Source organism: Grampus griseus, assembly GCF_964374135.1.
Source record: "Grampus griseus genome assembly, chromosome: 1".
Taxonomy (NCBI): Eukaryota; Metazoa; Chordata; class Mammalia; order Artiodactyla; family Delphinidae; genus Grampus; species Grampus griseus.
This window is the reverse complement of record NC_139017.1, coordinates 50,791,248-50,816,604: the sequence shown is the minus strand read 5'-3', so window position 1 is coordinate 50,816,604 and position 25,357 is coordinate 50,791,248. Positions and strand designations below refer to the sequence as shown.

General features: G+C 45.8%; 1 protein-coding gene across 1 annotated transcript; it reads right to left on the bottom strand.

The window, feature by feature from the left end:
• Positions 1 to 1,360: 1,360 nt before the first annotated feature.
• SFT2D2 (SFT2 domain containing 2) lies at positions 1,361 to 24,924 on the bottom strand. Its single transcript, XM_082656940.1, has 8 exons — positions 24,803 to 24,924; positions 16,530 to 16,616; positions 16,197 to 16,282; positions 12,754 to 12,835; positions 11,258 to 11,293; positions 11,112 to 11,170; positions 9,168 to 9,197; positions 1,361 to 7,092 (listed from the first exon to the last, which is right to left on the bottom strand). Exons 1-8 carry the CDS (start codon positions 24,863 to 24,865, stop codon positions 7,053 to 7,055), a joined length of 483 nt encoding a protein of 160 aa, XP_082513066.1. The 5' UTR covers positions 24,866 to 24,924; the 3' UTR covers positions 1,361 to 7,052.
• Between the last annotated feature and the right edge of the window lie 433 nt (positions 24,925 to 25,357).

The window sequence follows — 25,357 nt, the reverse complement described above, 5'->3', positions numbered from 1 at the left end:
CATGGAAGCAACCTAAATGTCCATCTATAGAGGAATGAATAAAGAAGTTGTAGTACATATATACAATGGAATATTACTCAGCCACTAAAAAGAATGAAATAACGCCATTTGCAGCAATATGGATGGACCCAGAGATTGTCATACTGAGTGAAGTAAGTCAGAAAAAGAGAAATATCATATCACTTATATGCAGAATCTAAAAAAAAAATGATACAAATGAACTTATTTACAAAACAGAAACAGACTCACAAACTTAGAGAATGAACTTATGGTTACTGGGGGGAAGGGGGGGGAGAGGGAAAGTTAGGGAGTTTGCGATTGACATGTACACACTGCTATATTTAAAATAAATAACCAACAAGGAAAATAAAAAATAAGAGACTGAGCCTTAGTCCATTGGGTTTTATCCCCAAAGTCTCCATTTTTTTAACTAAATATGTTGTTTTAAATTTTTATAACTTGAATGCTGGATGTATAAGAATAAACAGGAAAAATGTAAATAAATTTTAAAAAGGTGGAAAAGATAAATCTAAAGTAAATATAAGAAAAGAAATAATAAAAAGAAATCAATTATTGTAAAAGCAAGCACAATAAACAGTTATTGGACAAAACAAAAACAAAAAGAAATCAATTAAATAGAAAACAGACAACCAATAGTGAAAATCAATGAAACCAAAGCTGGTTCTTTTATTATAAAATATAACACATCACAGAAGTGCACATACACAGAAAACACACAGTGCGATGATTTACCAGTGAACACCTTGTAAGTACCACCTGATCAAGAAATAAAACACAACCAATACCCAGGGTTTCCCTCCACATCCTGTCCCTTCCCAATCATTAACCTCTCCGTCCCTCTCAAACCAATCACTATGCAAACTTTTATGCAAATAACTTCCTTGCTTTCATTATAGTTTTACCACCTAAGAATGTGTCTTTGAAGTCTAGAATTGAGTTTTACCTGTTTTCATTAAACTTCATATAATGATAACATTGTATGTATTAGATGTGCTTGCTTGCCATTCACATATCTTCTTTAGTTAAATGTTCAAATTTTTTTAACTGAGTTATCTTTGAAACTATCAATACAATTGATAAACCTCAAGCTAAACTGATAGAGATAAAGAAAGATAGAAATAACCAGTATCAGCAATGAAAAACTGGCATAACTACAAGTGCTACAGACATTAAAAGAATAAGGAGATATTATTAAAAACCTTTTAGTAATTAATTTGACAACCTAGTTTACATAAAGTGACTTATCCAGCTAGGTGTGTGGGAATATTCCAAAATAAACATTTGAAATGTCTTACCTTTCAAAAACCTTCAGAACTGTCCTTAGACCTGTGTTTATCCTGAAGTCATTTGAAAGAGAGGCTAAACATATCAATTTATCTCAAAAAACATCTTTTAAGTGCCTACGATGTACACTACCATTAAGGATTCATATTAAAGACATGGTCTTTTCTCATAGTCCTGCAATCTTCATTTGGCTCAGTGACTCCTGGAAAAACAAACATGAATAAGAGACAACACTAGATTTACTAAAGATCATAATGCTATCATTTATTGGAGGAAAAAAGCAAAAAAAAAAAGAATTGTTTTGTGATACTTGGAGGAAAAAACCAGCTTACTTAACAGTAAAATTCTTTCTCTGAAATGAGTTAGTAAAAAGAAAACAATCTTCACTGTATGAAAGAGCATCTCAAGGTAGGAAAAGCAGCACACAAGAATATATTTTGCGATATGAAAATTTAGGTATGCCACCAGCAGCATTCAAAATTAGCTGAGTATCTATACAATTACAAAAATTGATGTTTTAACAAAGTGTTTTAAAAGCTCATCATACTAAAACAGGTACAACGTTCTGAACGCATATAAATTCCCCATGGGCTTTTGAGCATCCTTACCCTTAACTGCACAATCAGAATGTACAAAAGCAGTGAAAGATCAGAGGTTTTTTTTGTTTTCCTTGTTCCAAATGGCAAAGTCAAGCAAAAATATTGAAAAAGGCAAAATAAGCACTTCTCATAGCACAAAGACCACAAGATTGCATGTAAACTATGGTTCCCCTTTAAGACATTACACAAGGTTCATCTGTACTTAAGGCTCATTACTTCTTCTTGCAGTATGGTAGTTCAACAGGCAGAGGGCAACATTCTCTGACAAGTCTCAGTTTGGTCTCAAAGGATACCTCCCAAGGATCCACAAGGATATTAAGTCTACGCAGCCATTTATATCAGGGAACTTTTGTCCATGCTATGTCTATTTTTTGGTGCTGTTTATTAAGTGTAGTGTCATTACTTTGTTGTGAATATCCACATCAGTAGTAATTGTTTATTACGATGCTGTGGACTGACCTTTCACTCCAAATAGCCATGTTCCTCCTATCTAGTGAACACACTCTTCCCTGCTTTCAGCTCATCCCGTCTATAGAAAATGTTTTGTACATTTCCAAGCCCATCGTCAGTTTATCAGCTCCTGCTAAGAAGCACATAATTTTATTCAGTCAATGTACATTAACAAAGGCTCTGATGGACCATGGGCTCTGCTCACAAGCTCTGTGGTGAGACCTCTGCCGGTGCTTTGTGAGGCCCTTTGTGAGGTCAAGGGACAGAAATCTGAGCCCTCAACAGCAAAGCTTAAGTGTACCAGGGGCTTAGGAGTGTCACCTATGCATTCAGGGTAGAACTAGAAATAACCGAAAAGCGGGACTAAACGCCCTATCTCAAGTAAACTGGAGGCAAGAACACTGCACGGCACTCTCCTCTTCACTTGACAAAAAATCCTCCAGATCTCAGAATTGCATAAAATTATGAATTAGAAGGTGCTTGAAAGTCACATGATTTAATCCCCCAACTTCTTAAATAGAAATTGCTAAAAAATTTAGACTTCTAAATGTAAATTCTTTTGTCAATCTTACCGAGAGCTACACAGATATCAATCAGTATTTAACTTCAGGTGAAGGTCTGTTCGTTTTCTTTAAAATGCTATCTGCAAGGAAGCTACGGCACATCTTCAAACTTATCTTAAAAATTTTGTCTTGGATTTTTAAAACCAAAAGAACAATGCCTGTAATCTAGCAACATGGCTCTATAAACCTTAAACACTGATTTCTGTCGTTGTTGATCTGCTGAAAATGAAGTTGAAGGATGGGTTGTGGATTTTGAAGTATCTGGAATCCTACAGCAGACTCTAGTCAGAAGTTATCTAAGGAAAGAGACGAGAAGGCAAGACAGGTGTAGGCAGCCCCATAGAAAAAGGACTCCACAGCCACAGGGCTGCAGCTCCATTCCCTAATTCATTCCACCAAGTCTCATCACACGTGTTCCAACACATGTCACTCTCGTGGAGCTATCAAAAGCAGAAGCAGCCAAACCGGTATCCCCACACCCCTTTTGGTTTTTTTTAAGGTATGACCCACTTCTTAATTATCTTTTCTAACAGAAGTATCCAAAAGTAATTTTATTTAGAGGCATTTCATGATTGTATTTCCTGCTCCCTGAGCATGTACCGATTAGGGTGGAAGGTAGCACTCAGGTGGATAACCCACAGTCACCGTACAGGCGTGATATGCACAGGAGCTCCAAGCACTGAGACAGTGAAGCCGGTGAGAATGCTCAGCTGCGGAGAGTGGTCGGTCCTTCCCAAGGACAAGACGGCCCGTCTGTGGGAGGGAGGGAGAGCAGGAACCTCGACCGGGTCTCTGCAGCAGTGGCCACAGGCACAGCCACGCAGAGGGGCTGGAGAGCCAGAGGTTCCCCTGAGCACATCAGGCAAAAGGGGAGACCTCTTAGACAGCGAGACAGGAGGAGATGGGAAGCAGCAAGTTAGTAAACAGACCTGCCCAGTCTCTCAGGGGTGGGGTGAAGGCAGAGAGGGCCAAGAGCACTGGAAGCCGGTTCTCCAAGTCTGGAGAGCAATGCTGCTCCCAACACAGCGGTCACAGGCAAACACGGCCAGGGAAGAGCGTTCAGGCCAGCGCTCCCACCCAGCGGTTGGAAGCACAGCCTTGCATGAACACATTCCTTGTCTACAAAACAGCTGCCTCAAGGGTTCCCTTCGTTCCAGAATGCAAGGATCTCTCCTTCACCCAGCAGTGAACGGGGTAGGATAGAAGGCAGGGGAGCAGGGAAACAGAGACCACAACCAACCACAGGACCTAAAACCCTAACTCTCCACTCGTCATCTCACCCACGAGGTTGCTTTTAACCAGCACAGTTGCTTGGTAACAGCTTTCAGCATATTTGAAGTAGATTTCTTACTCCTACAGGCCGGCAGACAAAAACAAGTAGGGAAGCAACCAAAGGGTAAGGCGGCAGAAGGAAAATTTCAGTCTGGAAGATCCTGGAAGGCGGGATCACCCACAAGCTGCCGAGGTGTCCGGACTGGAGCTGTCTGAACAAACTGGCCACAGGCCTCCAGAGATAAGGCAAAGCATGAGCTTTCACGCAAGAGCTAGCGCCCTCGGCTGGTGAGATCTGGTACAGACCTCTTACCCGCTCTGAGGCTCTCTAATAATGGAGACAAGCCTGCTAGCCTGGCAAAGTGATTGGGAATATTCAACAAGATAGTGCATGGCAATGCCTACAGTGCCGGACACATACTACCAAATAAGCTTTTTCAGATGAATTAATGGCCAGAGATAGTCACCCTATCACCTTCAATGGTCATCCATTATTTCCGGGATTAAATAATAATACCCACCTTTGACGGAGATATCATTTACCTATGCTGGGCCCCATGCTAAGCACTTGACACGTTTCTCATTGACATCCTGTGATGATCCAGCAGGAATCATTATCCCCATTATTTTTAAACAGATGAGCGATGTGAGGACGAGAGGTTAAGGAGCTTGTTCAACATGACACTAGCAGGTGACTGAACCACAACTCACACCCAGCCCTGTTTCATAGCCCACGTTCACCACCACTACATTACACAGGCCTGGTGACATCTTAACCTCATGTCTCACAAAGTCAAGTCCAGCCTCTGAAAAGGGCCCAGAGGGGTCAGCCTTTTAGGTGTATTACTCCAGGCTATTTGAAGCTCATAGTGACCAGGCTAGCCTCACATCAGCTCTAAAGAGAAGACGACTTCTGACCGCCTTCACAGAGCCCTTCTGAGATCTGAGCTGCCTCCTGGAAGCACCTGGCCTGTGAACGAACCCCACACAAGCCAGATGGTAGCATATACTTTCCACTCCTGGCTGAAGGTAGGTTAGGGGCCTCGGCAGAAGACAGGATGCCCTCAACAGCCTAGAAAAGGACCCAGGAACATTGGCCCCACACTCTGGCCCCGTCAGGCCTGTTCATACCTCCCCAGTTCAGAAGAAAAGCCTCACCGGTCTGAGGTCTTGGCCGCAGCAGGAAAATGAATTCAGCAATCGGCCACAAGCAAGGAGACAAGCAGTGGACCACTGCCTTTGGTTTGGAGATTCCCAGAGCAAGAGCCTGAGCGGACCGGCCAACCTGGGAGAAGAAGAGAAAGGCAAACCCAAACAGACTTCTCCTCTGGAGGTGACTTTGGAGGTCCTGTAATGCCAAGAACTCCAATGATCAAGATAGGGCATTCTGATGGTCAGGCCTCAAGGAGGAGCTAAAGGGCACAAAAGGCCTGATGGAGATCCTACAGAACCAAGAGGAAGCTTCCCAAAGGGAGACTGAGCAGGAGAAGATACAATGACGTAGAGAGCTTGCAACAGAAAAGGCACAGGCCTGGCGGATGAAAACGGGGAAAACAGTTACAGGAGGTAACACCAGAGCCACACTGGCAAAACGCGGTGTCATGAAGGGGACAGAAGCCGGGGCACCCAGGCTTGGGGCTCAGTTCTGCCATCGACTGTGGCTCTGGGCAGATCTCGTAACTTCTCTGAGCCTTGATTTCCTTGACTGCCTAGTGGGATAACAATCCCTGCTTCATCACAAGGCTCCTACAAGGACTAGACAAGATCAGGGACATGAAAGCACTTTGTCTGTGGCCAGACATCAAGTTGCAATATGGCCACCCCGCTGCGCCTGGTGTCTTCTCCCACCGTTTCCAGGACAGGCTCCACTGCAAATGCTGGGACTATTTAAAGGTCACTGGGCAGGCGTGCCTACTTCCTGCTGCCTCCACGGCAGGGCTCTGTCTTCCCACCTACTCTCCCCTGGCCCCGTTTTAGGGGAGAATGGAAAACAAAATCATTTTAAAAGCAAACATTTATAAATAATGGGGGGAAAAAATACAGCAGAGAGCAGCAACATTTTTCACCTCCTACCAGGTCTTGTCCAAAAGGAAGCAGTAGTGTTTGCTGCTGCTGCGTTGTTCTCTCTCAATCTCGTTCCAAGAGGTCAAGAGTAAAGATATGTGGCGGGGAGAAAGAAAAACCCAAGAGAAGAAAAGTGTGCACTGAATGTTAGAAAATACATTCTATGGGCAGGTGTGGAATCAGAACAGCAAAAGAGCCACGGCTCAGGTCTAAAAACAACACACATCACCAAAAAGTGCTCCTTTTCTACTTCAGTCCACGGCCAGACTCGCCACGGGCTCGTGTGCAGCTGTCAGGAGGGCAGAAGCACTTGTTCCCAGACACCGGAGTAGAAGCGTGTCCACGCTGTGTGGGGCAGGGGTGACGGATGCCACGCTGAGGAACAAATCTACGAAGTCCCTGTAGACCCCCAAACTCTATCCCTTCCTGTTGCACCCTTGTGACTCCAACAGGGCGGCCTGTTGCCAGCTGGGAATCACTGGCTCCCAAGGCTTATCTGCTGCTGCTTAACAAGGTTTTTATTGACGAGAACTCAGTGGAACACCATGCAAAGGCGCATGAGGAAGATTCCACTCCATCAGATACAGAACCCACCTCTCATATCGTGCTACAGACATTTGCGTTTGGGAACACACCGTTGCCTCCAAAAGCAACCCTCAGGTGTTCAGAATGCAAGCAGCATGTCGCTGCAAGATCAAAGGCACATGTCTGTGAGACAGAGATTTAGAAGATATTTACAACACGGTCCACGAGCTTCCATCCACCATGCCTTCCAAAGCTTTGCAAAACCGGCCATGTGTTATGCAAGACATACAGCAAAACACTTCTTCACAGCGTTCCTAGGAAGAAAAAACACAAAGATAAATGGGAGATCATCACTCCAAAGGCTCCTGGAAGTGGTAAAGACCTTCCTTGAGATTTTCTGGGTACCCAGAGTAGCACGCTGCAGAGAAGAAAGCACCCAGACCATGGAGTCAGATCTACATGGCATCAAACCTCAGCTTCAACATCTACTACTAATATTATCCCGGGGAAGGGACTTGCCTTATTTGAGTATCAAATTCCTCATCTGTAAAAGGGCACATCCCCACTTACCCTGTAGACCAGTCTGGGAATTAGTGCATTGAACAGAGTAGGTATTTAATAAAGAATCGCTACCATGACCATCAGAGGAAAAGATAGGAAGAAAGTGGAAACTATCTAAAACCAAGAAATTAGTCAGGACTGTATACTTTAATATCAACCAGAATCACAGGACGCACCGAAAGCATTCAGTCAAATAGGCACTAGGGCCTTTCTCCTTTCTAAGCAGGCAGCAGAAGCTTGTTAAGGGACATCTTGCAGGAGTTCCCTAGCACAGGGAGCTCTCTATAGGTACTGAGCACTTGCTACCCTGATGTATGAGCTCTATCCCAGGCACTTGCTCCTTGGAATTCAGTGTAGAGCGTGCAAGGAAAGAGTGAGGGCTCAGCAAATTACTATTCTATTCAAGCAGGCACATCCATCCCACCGCCGTATCTGGCCATGTTCTAGGGCTTCTCACCCCAGTTCTACTCCTTGTGTTCTCAGCTGCATTTGTGCCAAGGACACTGGAGTCACATGAGGGAGGGAGGGAGGGAGGGAACATGAGAGAATGTATTCGCATGAGCGGGTGCTGCATTTTGCTATCAAGATAATTCTAGGACAGCATTAATTTTTTTTTTTTTTTTTTTTTTTTGGCGGTACGCGGGCCTCTCACTGTTGTGGCCTCTCCCGTTGCGGAGCACAGGCTCCGGATGCACAGGCTCAGCGGCCATGGCTCACGGGCCCAGCCGCTCCACGGCACGTGGGATCTTCCCGGACCGGGGCATGAACCCGTGTCCCCTGCATCGGCAGGCGGACTCTCAACCACTGTGCCACCAAGGAAGCCCTAGGACAGTATTTCTTAAGATACGCTCTGCACTGAAGTCCCAGCAGATGCTCTGCACAAGAAAGGGTTTTAGGGACAAATAAGGTCCCTTGTGGCAGCTCACAATACACATATTAAAGGACCTGGAAAGCCTACTCACAAAGCCACCCAGCTGCCTTTAACGTGGTGGGCTGGTTAACTTCTCATCTAATCAGTCACTCGCCACCGTCTTCCGATCACTGTCAGCAACAGCCTCGGAAGGCCTAAGCTTGCTCTCCCTCCTTCCCAGCTCTCGCACATGTCTCATTGCCTCAACACAGTTAAGGAAAAGCCTCTTTTTAGTTCACAGGTCATGAAAGAGAGGAATGGAAATTAAATGGTGACATGAGAACAGAGTCAGAGGCAAAGATCACTGAAAGTGCTAATTAAAGGAGGTTTGGAGGTCAGAAGCTCGGAGTGAGAAGGGGCCAACCCAAGTCAGTTATCATGAGTCCTTTCAGGCCGGGTGGGGGGGCAGTCAAGTGAGCTGCTCAAGGTCACACTGCTAATTAGGAAACCCTGGTCCTCCAGAGTCCTGGCCCTGCCTACTTTCCCTTTATGAATTCTTTTCTGAAATGTTCCCATCAGTGCGATAGTATAAGAAAACAAGCATGAACGTAGACCCCCTCCATCCCTTGCTCAGTGATACTAAGGTGATATTCACCTTTAGGAAAATCTCCTCAAACCTACAGGTTAAAAGAGTGATAATGAGCATATACATACTGTCTATCACAGCAGAATGTTCCCAGCGCCAGGAATCGGTAGACCTGGGTCAATGCCCATCACTGGTTGTATTATGGGGTGGGGGGAGGGGCACTAACTTACTAATCTATAAAATAGGTGCATAACATCTGCCTATTCGTCTCCAAGGATCTTCATAAAGATAAAATGGCATGAACTCTCTGAAAGCACCCTAAACTAAAAGGCCCCAAGCAAACTATCCTCATCCCCAAATGACAGACATTATAATCCTAAAGACAGTCTTACCTTGCGAATGGTATGTAGGAAAGGCTATACCTACAATGAAAAACAAACAAAAGATCAAGTCAAATGAAGGGAGTGGAAGATGACACAGTGGATTGGGTTTCTGAGCTGCAAGAGCACCTGCGGTGATGTATCCAGACCCCCTCCCTCCTCAGCGTGGAGGGCGTGTGCGCACACGCACACATTCACGCGCGCGCGCGGTGCCATGTGTATAACAGGGAATGGGGTGTCCTCTGTAGCCAAAGTAGGAGGGCAGAAGGCCCGTATGGAGACAACTCTGTCACCTCAGACTCACGGGGTTACTGCTTTAACCAAATGAGCCAGCAGCCTTACCTACAACAGGCAGATTCCAGACAGCCAGATGACCTGGAAGCCCTATGCTAAAGGAACATCAAATAAAATGCAGATCAGCTGTCCTCTAACACGTTACAAGTTCGCAACAGAATACAGCTTCTACCCCGTTGGCATAAATTTTCTGCTCTGTGCCTAATAATTTTAAAAGAAGAGAAAAGAGAACAGGAAAAGAAAAAAAAAACGCACTACCAACTGCCCTATGGATGAAAGTATACGCAAGCTATGATTCTTTAAGAACCCAAGCCCACAGATATCTTGGTGGTCCCAGTTATCTCAGCCCCCTCGCCCAGAATGGAGCCACAGAGGGGAGGAAGCTGGCCACGCCCCCGAAGACCAGGCCTGGGTGTCAGGCGGGCTGGAAGCCAATCAACTCTAAGAAGGCACATATAGTTGGAACACATCAGGGTTGGAATAGGGCCATCTGACTGCACATATGAATGCGGAACCTTTAAAAAATGGCGTCAGAATCAGTCTATATGCAAAGAAAGGCATGTGTACGTAGGGATTCATTTCTGCCCCGAGAAGAAAACCAAAATATAAACATAAGCCATCACACCAGGCCCTTTCAGTACCCACGACACACTGTATGTGTCACATTAAAATCAGGCCATCATTCTCCTCCATAGCTGACACTCACCACGTACAAAAGCTGACTTACTTGGAATAAATTCCAAAGGGCATTTTGAAAGTACATTTATTCAAAAGTCCAAAATTACTAAAAGGAAGGATGGGTGTTAAGCTTGCAGTCTCAAGATGCATTTCTATCAAATAAGACAACATTTGATCCTTGGAAGCTTTAAAACGTTCACAGTCTTCCTTTCTTCACATTAGAGCCAACATTTTTTCCCAAAGTAGATCAAGTCACATTTTTATGAAACTGTTCTGGCAGATACCATCCCTTGATAAACCGTGAACATATTATAGAAACGTCTCAGAAGTTATTGATTCCATACGTGCCACCACCCCCGTACTTTGACGTTGGACAGGTTTGAAATGGCCATGAAGCTACATGATAATGTCTCCAGTGGTCCTCTCACTATGCTTGGCCCCTAGGGCACAACTCCCTGGTTTTGCTACGGCGCACAGCCACACGGTTTTCCATTGCGTCAGTCACTGCTACTCATCTGCCGCTGACAATTCACTCTTTGTCCTTCTGTTAAATGATTCATCCCACCACAAATGTAACACTCACGATTTTCCTTACCAGTTTCCCTTTTCTTTAATGCCTGTTTAACTCACAAGCGTCTTTTTACCAGCCCCTACACAACTTCATTGTCCTTGCCCTTACCAGACGTGAGTGGTTGAATAACGTTTGTAACATCTCAAAATCAACCCTGAGCCCAGCAAAAATGCCACAGTGGGCAAAGAGCCTCCCACGACCACTCAAGGCCACTAACGCCACCTACTGGCGGTGGGCTGAGTCGACAGGCTTTGGTGCTCTGCGGCGTGATTTGACTCGCATCATTAAGGATTCTGAAGTCGAAAAGCTTCTGTTTTCCCAATCCTCCTACCCACACCATGTGGGATTTTATCTCCTTCAGCTGCGTTAGTCAGAGATCGATGTGGGAAGGGACTGTCGAAAAGGTTACTTACCACGTCAGGGCCAGAGACTGCAAAATGCAGAAGATGAGAGCAAGCCCTCTGTTGTGCCACTGGAAGAAAAATGATACGGTTACAGGTACGTGTGTGACAAGAGGCACACACCAAAAAGGTTAAGGAAAATTAAAATACACACTTACCCAAAAGGCAGAACACAGGGTAAGTGTAATGCACAACTAGAGAGAGAAAGAAAACTTTATTTAATTAATACAATAACAGGGAGGGGAAGAAACTGTAAAGACATCATTCTTGACAAACTTACAACAACACATCAAACTGCAGTAATCAGATTCTGTAGTTATCACAGCAACCAAATGCATCCTTCATTTCAAAGCACTGAAGCTATGCGAGCACCCGTCTTCGGCAGAGCAGTTCAAATCCCAGTGAAATGAAACTGGCCAATAAGGATTCATGTAGATTAAAAAGAGAAGGATCCTCTTCTACTTTCAAATTTTCCCACAATCTCTGCCCAGCAAACACAAGCACATTTCTGGTCCACCCATCCATCCATCCTTCCATTCCAACATATACTAAAGTAGGTAAAACACACACCTCTTTAACTCCTGCCAAACACTAGCGTCTGGAGGAGAAAGGGCATGTGAGGACAAAGGTTAACACTAGATGTCAATCTCACAGCCAGAGAGTCAATTATTTGTTTACACGTCACCTAACACTGTCCCTGAGTCCTTTCTTAGTAAGTTCTTTTTGCAAGAGACTTATCCAGGCCATCTACATCCAGGGATGGCCAAAAACAATGAGTGGTCCAGCTGTCAGTCATGCCTGTCCTCTCCATCCTGCTGTATCAGTAACCACTCAATAAATATGACCGAAATAATTTTTTGGTGTCCAGCATGGTGCCCAATGCTCTGAAAGGACACAAAACAGGAGCAAGTGTGGCCACGGCCTTAGAGAACTTACCCACCTGAAAAAATGAGATGTACACAAATGAAACTACAAAGTATGCTGCTCAAGGTCTGGACATTGCAATACTGATAACTGTAACAGCAGTCCAGAGGACGTGGTCTGGAATGATGGGATGGTCCCATGGAAGGAAAGGGCCCAAGGAAGGGAGAGGCATTCTGGGTTAATGGGACAGGAAGATAGGACAAGACTGAAGACACTGTGGTGAGAGCAGGGAACGGGGGTGCTGGGCCATGAGGAAACCACACCTGCTTCAGGAAAACTGACAAAAACAAACAGGATCCCAAAGTCAGAGAATGACAAGGGGAAAAACAGCCCATGCTAGGAGACTGGACACCTACTTGAGAGAATGAACCCTGTGTTCCCCAGTTATTCCCTCTAAGCTTTCCTTGTATGTGGCATCACCCACCACCAGGAGGGTGTCAGAGCCCTCTTATTACCACATGAGTTTGCCAAATTTAAGAAGCAACACCTTCTGGAGGGGCTTTATAGAAATGGCAGTACCTTAACACCAACTGAAACATAAGTCGGGGGAAGAGAGGAAAAATTATTAGATGAAGAATGCTCCCTTCTGCCACAGTGGTTACAGGCATCAGATAGTAAGTCAAGATGAAAGGGAAAAGGATAGAAGTCTTTAGGTTTAAGAGGAAAAAAATTGCAAACAGCAGAAACAAACACTCCTACTTTAGACATCCAGGGAACAGGCAGCCCTTACCAGCACCATGATGGTTGCAATCAAACGCGTAGGCTCTATCATTCGCTTCAGCTGTTTCATTGGTCCCATGAGGAAGACAGTGCTAAGAGGCAAACACACACAAGCCGTTCAGACCGGAACAGAACCACACGAGGTAAACCAAGGTGCCTCCCCATCACCTCCCCCAGCTCACCTGCGGCAATAATAGCAGTAATAGTAGATGACCCTTGAAAAGCTCCGACTGAGCTAGGCACTGTGCCTCAGGGCCTTTTGTGCCTTATTCTTATTTAGTCCATTAACAATTTATGAAGTTGATTATAGGAACAGTCATCATACTTATTTTGCAGACAAAGAAGCTTAAGTCCAGAAAGGACCTGTTACTTATCTAAGGCCACCCAACTAGAATACGGTAGAGTGAGGATGTAGGTGCACGTAGGTCTGACTCCGGAGCCACGTCCATAACCACTAGGTTAGAGGACCCCTCCCTTCCAGGTGCTGCCTTGCCTCCTTCACAACCTACCCACGGAAACAAACAAACCAAAGTGACTCCGGTAATCTAAAAAAGAAAAACCGCATCTTACAGGCTTAGGTAGTTTATGTTAAAAGGCAGAGCATTTCATTTTCTTTTGTAATCTCCAGAGGACAGTTCTAATGTTGATAGGAATATCATCTGTGATGCGTGGAACACTTGCTAAGTGTTAGATATCGCGTACATGATCTCATTTCATCCCCTCAACAACTCTGTGAGTTCGGTATCATTACACTTATTTTAGAGCTGAGAAAATAAAAGCTCAGAAAGGTTAATTTACTTATCCAAAATCACACAGCTAAGCCCATAAAAGAGCTGGCATTCCAACCCACATCTGTTGGATTCCCAAACTCCAAAAGACAGCCCCAGCATGCCTTCTGTAGGGATGGAACTTGATAGGTGGCCAGTGAGAAAGAGTAAACACAAACGAAGCAGACACTCACGCCTAACACGGCAAGTGCCAGGGCCCGGTATAGGTCATGCTTCCCGACTCCTTACAGAAACGCCCCGTGTGGCATCACCCCAGGCGTAGCTGGTTTACAGCCAGCATTTAATACAAGCCAACCAGCAGATGACATTAGCTACTGAGTGTTCTAAAAACAAAACTTTGTTAAATAAGTCTACCTCTCTTTGAAGTGTCATTAAGCTTCCATTTGAACTCAAAGCTGCACTCCCAGGTCAAGTGTTTGCGCTGAGTGCACTCTTGAGCCTACGCTGAACAAGAAGCGATAGCCAAGGGTGGCCTTAAAAATTACATGCAGCATATATACAAAAATATAAAAGATTACAGGCAGAGCCACAAACTCCTAGACACACCCAGTAATAACAATTCGCTCCCTTTATTATCTCCCTGGGCAATGCTTCGAAAAGTTGGTCCCATTAGGATTTGCTAAATAGTTCTTTTGGACTAACCAACACACCCATATATTTATGCTCAGTCTAGACTATACATTATAACCTATGCTGTCTGCCCAAAGCAAAACCCCCCAAAAGTTAGTATTTGAGAGAGCTTTGGAGGCAAGATTAGACATCTCCAAGGGCCAGCATTATACTATCATAAGAATTAATAAATTTAGAGATTATCATACTAAGTGAAGTAAGTCAGACAAAGAAAGACAAATATCATATGATATCACTCGTATGTGGAATCAGAAGAAAAAAATGATACAAATGAACCTAAAAAACAGAAACAGACTCACAGACTTTGAAAACAAACTTATGGTTTGTTTTCAAACCATAAGTGGAAACATGGTGGGGAGAGATAAATTAGGAGTTCGGGATTAACATATACATACCACTATATGTAAAATAGATAATCAACAAGGACCTCCTGCATAGCACAGGGAACTCTACTCAATATTCTGCAATAACCTATATGGGAAAAGTGTCTGAGAAAGAATAGGTATATGTATATGTATAACTGAATCACTTAGCTGTACACCTAAAACTAACATAACACTGTAAACCAACTATACTCCAATATAAAATAAAAATTAAATTTAAAAAAAACAACTTGAAAAAAAACAGAATTAATAAATTAAGTTTAAGCATGGCCAGTGCATTGCACTTAATCATTTGGTTCACATTTCCAGGCAGAAGAAGACCTAGGTTTGGGGACAATTAGGGACAAGTAAGACAGAAGTGCAGCCCTTGTCAAGTGGTAGATTTGTAACAAGTCAGTGTAATAAAATGCTATCTGTGTTGTCACATAAATATATATGGGATAGACAGAGCCCATATAAAGGAGGAGGTCATTGATTCTGGAGGGGAAAAGGGAATTAAGAGAAGTCTCATGGAAGAGGTGACTTCTGAGTCAGGTCTTGACAAATGAGCAAGTACCCATCAAAGGGGGGGCGCAGACGGGGTAGCATCCCAGGCACAGAAAACAGCCCAAGCAAAGCACAAGGACGTTTGGAGAAATCCAAGTTCAGCCTGGCTGAGGAGAACGACTCGAAGAGTCTGTCCTGTATGCACGCTGAGGGTTTTGGACTTCACCCGTTGAGAGGGAATGGGAAGCCACTAAGGGGGCTAAGCAAGGCTATAAATGAATGGCTCCACAGCTCTGTGGAAAATGGCCTGGCGAGGGTCCATAAAAGAGGCAGAGAAGCCCACCAAGGAACTCCTGTAGTGAGCAGTGATAGAGACCAGAGCTAAAAGCAGCTCAGATGTCACCTTCTACGGGAAGCCCTCCGGTCTCCCCAGGTCACGTCAGACCAGCTCACTTGCACTTCCCTGAGCATTGCTCTCCCCATACCCTATTATATTATCAGTTTATATGTCTGTCTGCCTGGCCAACCAGTGAGCTCCATCACAGCAGGAACCAAACCCTGCTCGTCCTTGAATCCTCAGAGCCCAGCACAGGGTGTGAGCATGTGAGTCAATCAGCAAGGGGCAGCAGCAGTAAGACTAGAGCAATGGAGAGGGCAGTGTGGTAAACTTTGAAGAAATCATTCAACTCTTCCGTGCCATGTAAAACCACAATGGTAGTACAGTTCCTGCCTTCTCCAGTGGTACTTCAAGGATGAACTAAGATATAAAAATATGTTGAAGTTAAAAAAGAAAAAATATATATATGTTGAAGTTTGGAGGGTTTTTTGTTTGTTTGGTTTTTTTTGCAGTACATGGGCCTCTCACTGTTGTGGCCTCTCCCATTGCGGAGCACAGGCTCCGGACGCGCATGGCTCACGGGCCCAGCCGCTCCGCGGCATGTGGGATCTTCCCAGACCGGGGCACGAACCCACGTCCCCTGCATCGGCAGGCAGACTCTCAACCACTGCGCCACCAGGGAAGCCGGAAAGTGATGTATTTTAACTACTTCTTTTCTCTCCAAATCCTTAAAACTATGGAAGCATCCTCTTTCACCTCCCTCCAAACACAACGCACATCCATTTTCCCATCTAATAATTGGCTAAGGTTAGATTTAAAAAACTGTTACCTCCCAAGAGATGCGATGTTGCCAAAGGTGTAAAACACTGCGAAGAGGTATAGTCCCTTCCTGGGCACCCAGAGCAGAAGAGTTCCCTGAAAGATAAGGCACAGCGTATCCGCACGTGCGGAACACCCCACCACAGCCACCGAACCAGGAGTGCACAGAGGAACCTTTTCCCCTCCGCGCCCCCCTTACCTCCCTCACCAGTTCCCTTTCCTCCCCCTCCTCTTATCCATGCATTTCAGTGAAGAGCAGAAGAGAAAAGGAGGTAGATGAAAGTGGAAAGATAGCGGGAAGGAACGCAGGGGGAAAAGATGGCGGAGGGGTGGGCGGTCTTACCAGCAGTGAGCAGAGAATTCCTGCAGCAAAACAGGCAATGAAGCCTTTTATTCTGGTGCTCGAGCTTAATGAAGCTGCCTCCACAACCTGAAATATTTAAAAAACTAATTACATACATGTATATGCATATTTAATCACCAAAAACAAAGGACACATACTTAAATTTAGAATTTGTACAGAGAAAGGCAGCAACACAGAATCCTAGTTGTGCATAGCTACAGGAGCCCTCATGATCACTGAATCCGGCCATGAATCTCTTCTCCAGCAGCTGATTAGAGGCTACCGATCCTCTGGTTGGACATCTCCAGAGGTGGAAACTCTGTCTCAAGCACAATGCACTTCACAAACAGTGAAGTGGATTGAAGAGATGGGCTGGTGGGACCCGAGCTGTGTCCCACAGCTATGCTGTGTCTCATCCAGGAGCCCAAAGTTCACGAACCGGTTCGAATTGCCTATGACAGGCCTCGGGGTCGTCCCGTGTCCAAGAAGAAGAAACGCCAGGACTTTGATTTCGCCCAGCAGAAACTGACCGACAAGAACCTGGGGGTCCAGATGCTACAGAAGATGGGCTGGAAGGAGGGCCACGGCCTGGGCTCCTGTGGGAAGGGCATCAGGGAGCCCGTCAGCGTGGGAACTGCCTCGGAAGGGGAGGGGTTGGGTGCCGACAGGCAGGAGCACAAAGAAGACACGTTTGACGTGTTCCGTCAGAGGATGATGCAGATGTACAGACACAAACGGGCCAACAAATAGTTCCAGGGTCTCTTCCATGAGGACGACAGGCATCCGGAAAGGGCTAACTCACCACTTTGGGTGCCTACTGTCTCTGCCTTGTTTCCATCACTGGAAATCATATAGAGAAATTTAGCATTTTTGGTTCTTGGTAAAATCTGTGGCACAAACGGAAGTCCCTTAACTTTATCTTGACAATGTATAGGTATTATCTACTTTCCTACTCCATAATGAACTGCAAAATCGTCCATGGAAATTTAAAGATAACTTCTGGTTTCTTACTCCGTAGGGAATTATAAAATTATCCAACAGATGCTATTGAGTTCGAAAGAGGAGTTAAAGAAAACTGGAAAAATAGTGAATGGAATGATCACTGGGTTCTTTCTTTTGAGTGCACTGTTCTTTATATTACAAAATTTTTAAAGTTTTATTGCTTTAAAGATATGTGCCTTTGTAATAGATTTAGATCTTAGAAAAATTATATTTGAAAAACACATGCATTCCATTTTTCCTAAAGAGTGTTTATTATAAAAAAATCTATCTAGTGCTGTACTGTGTCATGTATGCTATATGTACTTTCTCTTGTTTTTACCACAAAATGATTTGACCACGTTTATGACGAAATCACGGTACTTAGAATAAGATACCGTTAAACCACAAGTCAAATTATGCCAAGGTTGACCTCAGAGACTGTTCCAGAATATTATCCTATGCATAAATGCTCCACCATGTTCTGTTTATTATAAGTAAAATCATCTTCAAATATCTTTGACATTAAGTAAGGACAAACATATTAGTATGGGATATTATGTAGCATGAGACAGTTATATTTCAATTTAGATGATTCAAATTCCATGAGAAGAATGGTCACTTATTACTGTTTTAATAATAGTAAAATATCTTCTTTTTTTTTTTTTTTCCGGTACGCGGGCCTCTCACTGCTGTGGCCTCTCCCGCTGCGGAGCACAGGCTCCGGACGCGCAGGCTCAGCGGCCATGGCTCACGGGCCCCGCCACTCCGCGGCATGTGGGATCTTCCTCGACCAGGGCACGAACCCACGTCCCCTGCATCGGCAGGCGGACTCCCAACCACCGCGCCACCAGGGAAGCCCAGTAAAATATCTTTTGATAACATTTCCACTCTCTCTGATGTGGAAAGATATTAGGTGTGTGAGTACAAATATGGCCATTTTCTCTTGGTCATTTATTAAATTATGTATACTATTTGTTGTTATATATGAAGTAGATATTCAAATACAGAAGCAGAATTAAAGGATCCAGACCAACATAAAGAGCTGACAGAAACCATACATGTGAAAAAAATACAGAAACCTGGAAACGCTGAAATCTAAAAAGGACCCATATTTAAGAAATTTTTGGCTACGCATATGTCAAAGACTGTTACGTCCAATTTTCTGCTGGTTTCACAGCTATTTAGAAGTGTATCGTTTACTGTCCTTAGAATAAGATGTACTTTATTATAATCACCACTCCCCTTTAATTAATTTAATTAGTCTTACATTGTAAATGAGCTTGTTTCCTCAAATTTTAGGTAGATACAATTACTCAGTCTTTGAGTATAGCATGATTGTTTTTTAAAAACTGTAGTTGATTTACAATGTTGTGTTAGTTTCAGTTGTACAGCAAAGTGATTCAGTTATACATGTACGTATTCTTTTTCAGATTCTTTTCCATTATAGGTTGTTATAAGATATTCACTATAGTTCCCTATCCTATACAGTAAGTCCTTGTTGTTTATCTATTTTATATATAGTAGTGTGTATCTGTTAATCCCAAACTCCTAATTTTATCCCTTCCTTCTCCCCCTTTCCCCTTTGGTAACCATAAATTTGTTTTCTATGTCTGAGTCTGTTTCTGTTTTGTAAATAAGTTCATTTGTATCACTTTTTTAGATTCCACATATAAGTGATATCATATATTTGTCTTTGATTACTTCATATGATAATCTCCACATCCATCCATATTGCTGCAAATGGCATTATTTCATTCACTTTTATGGCTAATATTCCATTATATATAATTAATATGTATATTAATATATATATTCCATATAAAATGGAATATATGTGTGTGTGTATATATATATATATATATATATACACACACACATACACCACATCTTCTTTATCCATTCCTCTGTCAATGGACACTTAGGTTACTTCCATATTTTGGCTATTGTAAATAGTGCTGCTATGAACATTGGGGTACATGTACCTTTTCAAACTACAGTTTTCATCTTTTCTGGATACATGCCCAGGAGTGGGATTGCTGGATCATATGATAACTGTATTTTTACTCTTAAAGGAACCTCCATACTGTTCTCCATAGTGGCTGCACCAATTTACACTCCCATCAACAGTGTAGGAAGTTTCCCTTTTCTCCATACCCTCTCCAATGTTTACTGTTTGTAGACTTTTTGATGATGGCCATTCACGCTCTAGGCACGTGGACTTCAGTAGTTGCAGCATGTGGGCTCAGCAGTTGCAGCACACAGGGCCTACAGCACACGGGCTTCAGTAGTTGTGGCATACAGGCTCAGTAGTTGTGGCCTGCGGGCTCTAGAGCGCAGGCTCAGTAGTTGTGGCGCATGGGCTTAGTTGTTCTGCAGCATGTGGGATCTTCCTGGAGCAGGGCTCGAACCCATGTCCCCATGGACACGGCACCCCACGTCTGCAAGACAGCAGACCCTAGAGCAGCCTCAGCCTTTACGGCAGCCTAGGCAGGATAAGGACCACAACTGGAAAGCTGTGAGCTCCCCCAGGCAGGGCCCAGGGAAAGGGGAAAAGACAGGGGTGGCACTCGCGCAGCTGGATCCAAGGGGCACCGTCTCCTAAGTCAACCAGCCAAGCTTCAGGACTCACTGCTCCTGCTGGCCTTTCTGGGACCCGGGAGGGCTCAGGCTCTCATCCTAATCAGGACTCTCAGCCGAGTCTATTCACTCTTGGTGCAGAAGTTGTTCTTCAAGGTGCCAGCATCAGTCAAGTCACCCACATGTGAGACGGATCCTAGTTAAGTAATGACTGCCCTACTCATCCCTCTGTCACCACGCTTAATCCTTCCCAAGAGCAAAGTTCAGAGGAGGCCAAGATTTCCAGAAAAGCCCCACTAAAGCAAGGGAGCCTGTGAGTAACTCCTGAGGATTTCTTCCCCATGTCAAAGATGACAGTCACGTGTCTGCACCAGAGACCTTCCTAGTCTGTCAACCTCATGCAGTGGCCACAGCTGCTCCAAGCTGCACAGGCAGCTGCCAGGGAGACCAAAGGCCTTTCCTCCTGCCCAGCCAAGGCAGGGCAGCCAGGCCCCCTGCATATTCATTCACCCAGGGCTCACCTCAAGTGGCCAGCACAGTCCCCATCTGGCAATGTGGTGACCACACGTGCCCCCAGCTGATGGAGGAAGGCAGTGGTGGCAGAGGTCCCCAGGGTCACTAAACCGGCAACTCCCTCAGCCTTGACTGCTCCCAGCTCAGGGGCCTATTCTCAACCCTGTCTCTAAACTTCCTGTCAAACTAGAAGCTGGAAGACCAGAGGCTTCCTCAGGCGTGGCAGGCTTCACTACAGCATGGCTTCCTCCCCACTCATGAGACAGGTATTCAGGGCAGGTGATCTGCCCCATATGTTCACACATATTGAAAGTGGGGCTCATCACACACACACAGCACTTGCAGAAACATATGGCAACATATGACCCTACACAGAATGGCACGCTCAGGATGGTGACACTCCGGGGGAGTAGGGTGTTAGGAGCTGACAGAGGGGCCACCTGGTCCCACGTTAGGAACCTCTCCCCCAAAATGAGCCCTGTGATGCTCTGTTACCAGTCTTCACTGGCACCCCAGACACTCGGGTTAGACCCCTTCTGACTCACCTGTTCAACCTCCCACAAGGACAGGAGAAAATCGAAAGCCACCACTCTTCCTACTCATGCAAGCACCGAAGAACTTACCTTGCCAAGGTGGAAAACTGAACAGAGCTACGTGGAAGAAGAAAATTGTGGTAGTGGGATTGGACTGGATTCAATCCAATGCTTGCCTGAGCATTACTTGGCATCAACAGAGACATTTTAAAAGATTCACCCGTTTGTTTGATTGTTTTTTGCGGTACGCGGGCCTCTCACTGTCGTGGCCTCTCCCGCTGCGGAGCACAGGCTCCGGACGCGCAGGCTCAGCGGCCATGGCTCACGGGCCCAGCCGCTCCGCGGCATGTGGGATCCTCCCGGACCGGGGCACGAACCCGTGTCCCCTGCATCGGCAGGCGGACTCCCAACCACTGCGCCACCAGGGAAGCCCTCACCCATTTTTTTACAGGATAAGCCACAAGGTTAAGTATCAATTTGACATGGCCTTGGTATCTAGAGCACAAAACAGTCTCAACAGGACAGTGAGATGCCAGCTCTTGTAAAAATTAAAATCACTCGTGATAGGAAGCAGTTCTGGTTTCTGCTTTAAAAAGGAAAGTAACACGCTGGTTCTACATGTCTCTCAAGCTGACTCCCATCCAAATGTCACCCTATTTGCCAAAATGAGGGAGGGGGCGATAACTTTTCATCTACGTGGTTGCAAGTTCTCTCACTAAGTATGCTTAGTCACAGGCCAGAGGAAGATGTTGCTCCACTTCCAGCCGGATCCAGTGAAAGCTAAACACTTCTTTGTGCCAATGTGTGAAAATCAACTCCATTGATGTAAAATAACTCCTTAAATTCATGGTTTCTGGAAACTGTGCTAGCGCACTTTTGGGAAATTAGAGTAGCTGGAATAGCACCTGGATAGAATCTGTAGGCAAAGAGCTCACAGGCTGTCTGACGGGCAGTTATGCACAAGGGTCCCTTTGACTCTGGGATGTGGAGAGAAGAGGGGCTCTTGCCAAAAGAAGAAAAGCTGAGAACTGTTCGGGGAAACAGAGTTGGTAACAGGAAGAAGGTGAGAAAGGAACACTGCCTCATTCCTGTGCTTTCAAACCAGGTACAATTCAGACCCTCCGTGTCCCTGCAATCCTGTAGAGAAAACATAAAGCCCGTAGTTTCAGAAAGAAGCCCATAGAAACTGAATTGAAGATTGAAGGTGGGTTTATGAAGACCAGGTATCAATCACAAAACTCATCAAGAGGCCATCTGTGATTAGACATCACCAGGCAAGTTTTATAATTCCCCAGTTTCATATGTAGGAGAAACAGAACTAGTCATATTTTTATTTTTTGCATTAAAAGAATAATAATTTTTTAACGTCTTTATTGGAATATAATTGCTTTACAGTGTTGTGTTAGCTTCTGCTGTATAACAAAGTGAATCAGCTACATGCATACGTGTAACCCCATATCCCCTCCCTCTTGTGTCTCCCTCCCACCCTCCCTAGCCCACCCCTCTAGGTGGTTGCAAAGCACCCAGCTGACCTCCCTGTGCTATGCAGCTGCTTCCCACTAGCTAACAGGATAACAGTTTTTTAAAGCACTCACTTATGGTGACGTCTGACTGTTTTTATAACTGAATGTGAAGAGACTTTAAGGCCACCAAGTCCAATATCCCCCACAAAACAGAAATTTCACCAGCATCCTCCAGCCTTGCCAGCCTCAAAACCATGGGAAATGTGAGACAATCAAGTCAGTACCAACATTTTCAAGGAGGCCCTGCCCTAATAAGTAAAAACGGAGCCAAAAACAACCCTGAGAGTGAATTCAGCTGGACGCAAAATGCTTCCTGGTTAGTTGCGGACTCAGGAAGTGCCACACAATGATGTAAACAGGAATCTCACACTCAGAGAGAGGACACTGACAGCAGTGTTTTAGAACCAGACAGAAGCACCTAGTCTTTCTAAAATAGGTTCTACATGCCTGAGCTTACAACTCTTTAAAGCCCTTCATTGTGTCCAACACAGGCATTCACTATTTTAGGTAAAAACTAACTCAGCATTTTATGTTTTCAATCTGCACTACATCGTTCACTCCTGAGTGTCTGTCCACTTCATGATGATTTTCTAAATCAAAATATCTGCATCATCCCCGCTCTCCCCACAAGAGTCCACAGGAAGAGAAAGCAACGACCTCTTGAACCCCAGCTGCTCTAAAACCTTATTGACAGTCCGTGCAACAGAAAGCTTTAGATAAGCATGACTGTCAACCACATAAGTTTTCTTAGGCCCAGTCTGAGGTTTGGCTTGTGAGTTCATACAAGAAGCCAGATATCAAAAAACGAGGAACTCATGAAATTATTAGCGAGCCTTGACCAATTAATAAAGGCAACAGATTTAAAAGAAGCCACAGGCTGTTTGGAAATGTCAAAAAAAAGTTAAACTCCAATTTCTAAAACACTCAATGTCTGTAGTGTTGCTTCTTCAAGGTGAAGATTCAGAGAGCAACTTTTAGGGTTCCAAGATTTCATGGTGGGCGTGGAGGTATCAGGGTCACACAAAAGTCAGAATAAAATCAACAACCACAAAAGCGAGTGAAAACAGCATGCTGAGATAGCCACGTGAGACACTGATGACAATCAGAGGAAAAACTTAGGCTCCAACTTGAAAGAAGCCATATTATCTTGTGCAAGAGCTTCATTTTACAGATGAGGAAACTGAGGCCCACGGAATATGCCAAAAAATAAAGAGAAATCTTATTTTATCATTCACGGAGAAAAAAAATAACAAAACTCTAAGCACTAGAAATAGGAAATAAACATCCTGTGTGGCTCTAGAAGATAGGGCATTAATGCCCAAGTTTCAGCTCGACCAAACCTTTCTAAAAAAAACAAACAAGTGTGCAGGCGGCCTCATGAGGTCCTGGGCGCCTACGGAGTCTACGTGAAGTGTGTGCACAGAGAAACAAGATGTGGTCCCAGCCGTCCAGGAGTTCACGGTTTTCCTGGGGGTAGTTTACAGCAAGAGTGCGCACAAGGTCGGGTGCGAGTGTCACACCCCACAGCCTAAACTGGGCAGGAACGCAGCCGGGAGCACCTGGGCACGGCCACCAGCCCCGCCTCGCGGTGGGCAGCGAGGAGGGGCGGTCACCCAGGCCCCCGGCGCAGGCGATCTACCCTAGAGGCCCCAGCCTAGCTCGGCCCTAAAGCCCTTTCCCTGGCCTGCAGGGATGGGGCCGCCGAACGGGAATATCCGCCCTCCCCTTCGCAGATGTTTCTAGGTTTTGCTCCAGCTCGGCCCTCCCTTTGTGGGGGGATGGGACGCGGAAGGCTGAAGGGTGCAGGACAAAAAAGTAAACAGGTGCCGACTGTCCTGTGCAGAGTGTCTGGGCCCTGGTACCTGAGGTGGGGAGTGGGGGGAGCGCGGGGGTCCGGAGCTCTGGAGAGGAGGGGGAAGGAGCAGGGGCAGAGCTGCTTTCCACGAAATCCTGGAAGTCCTGCTTGCCTTTCCTACCAGCCAGCAACAGGCGCCGGCGGAGCTGGGGGCGGGGCTCCGGTGTCACCCGGACCCCCGAGCCCCGGCGCGCTCCCAGGCCCCCCGCCGACCCTCCACCGAGGCGGGGGCGCAGCAGCCTCGGGGCGGAGAGGGCGCGGCCAGGCGGCTGGGCGCCGCGGCGCACTCACCTCTGACAGGCCGCCCCGGTCCTCGGTGTCCTGCCCGCTCAGCACCTTCTTCAGCTTGTCCATGGCGGGCCCGGTCCACCCCGGTTCCAGCCCCCGGCCAGCCGTCTGTTGCTCTGGCTGAGTCGCGGGCTCTTCCGAGTGCTCGGCCCCCGCCGCAGCCAACCACGGCGCGCCCCGCCCAGCTACCTGCCCACCTGGCGGCTGCCTGCGCAGGCGCCCGGCGATCCCGCACCCGCCTCTAGCCTGCGCCTAGCCCGCGTTTAAGGGCTGGTTTTGGTCCGGGAAGGAGGGGCGGGCAGGAAGAGGTTTAAGGTCGACCGAGCGTGGCTAAACCTCAGTTCTGCGTCCGGCGCAGCGTTCCACACCCTAGCCGGCTCCCCTCCCTCCCGGGGCCCTCGCAGGTTCAGTCGACAAACGCAGAGTCCCTAGCACATGCGAGGCACTGCAGAAACAAAGACGGTGAAGCCTGGACCCCCCTCTCCCCGTATCCTACACTCCCTCTGGTGTGGTTGCAGACTTGTAAACAAATGCTGTGGGGAATCCGCGTTCTGATTG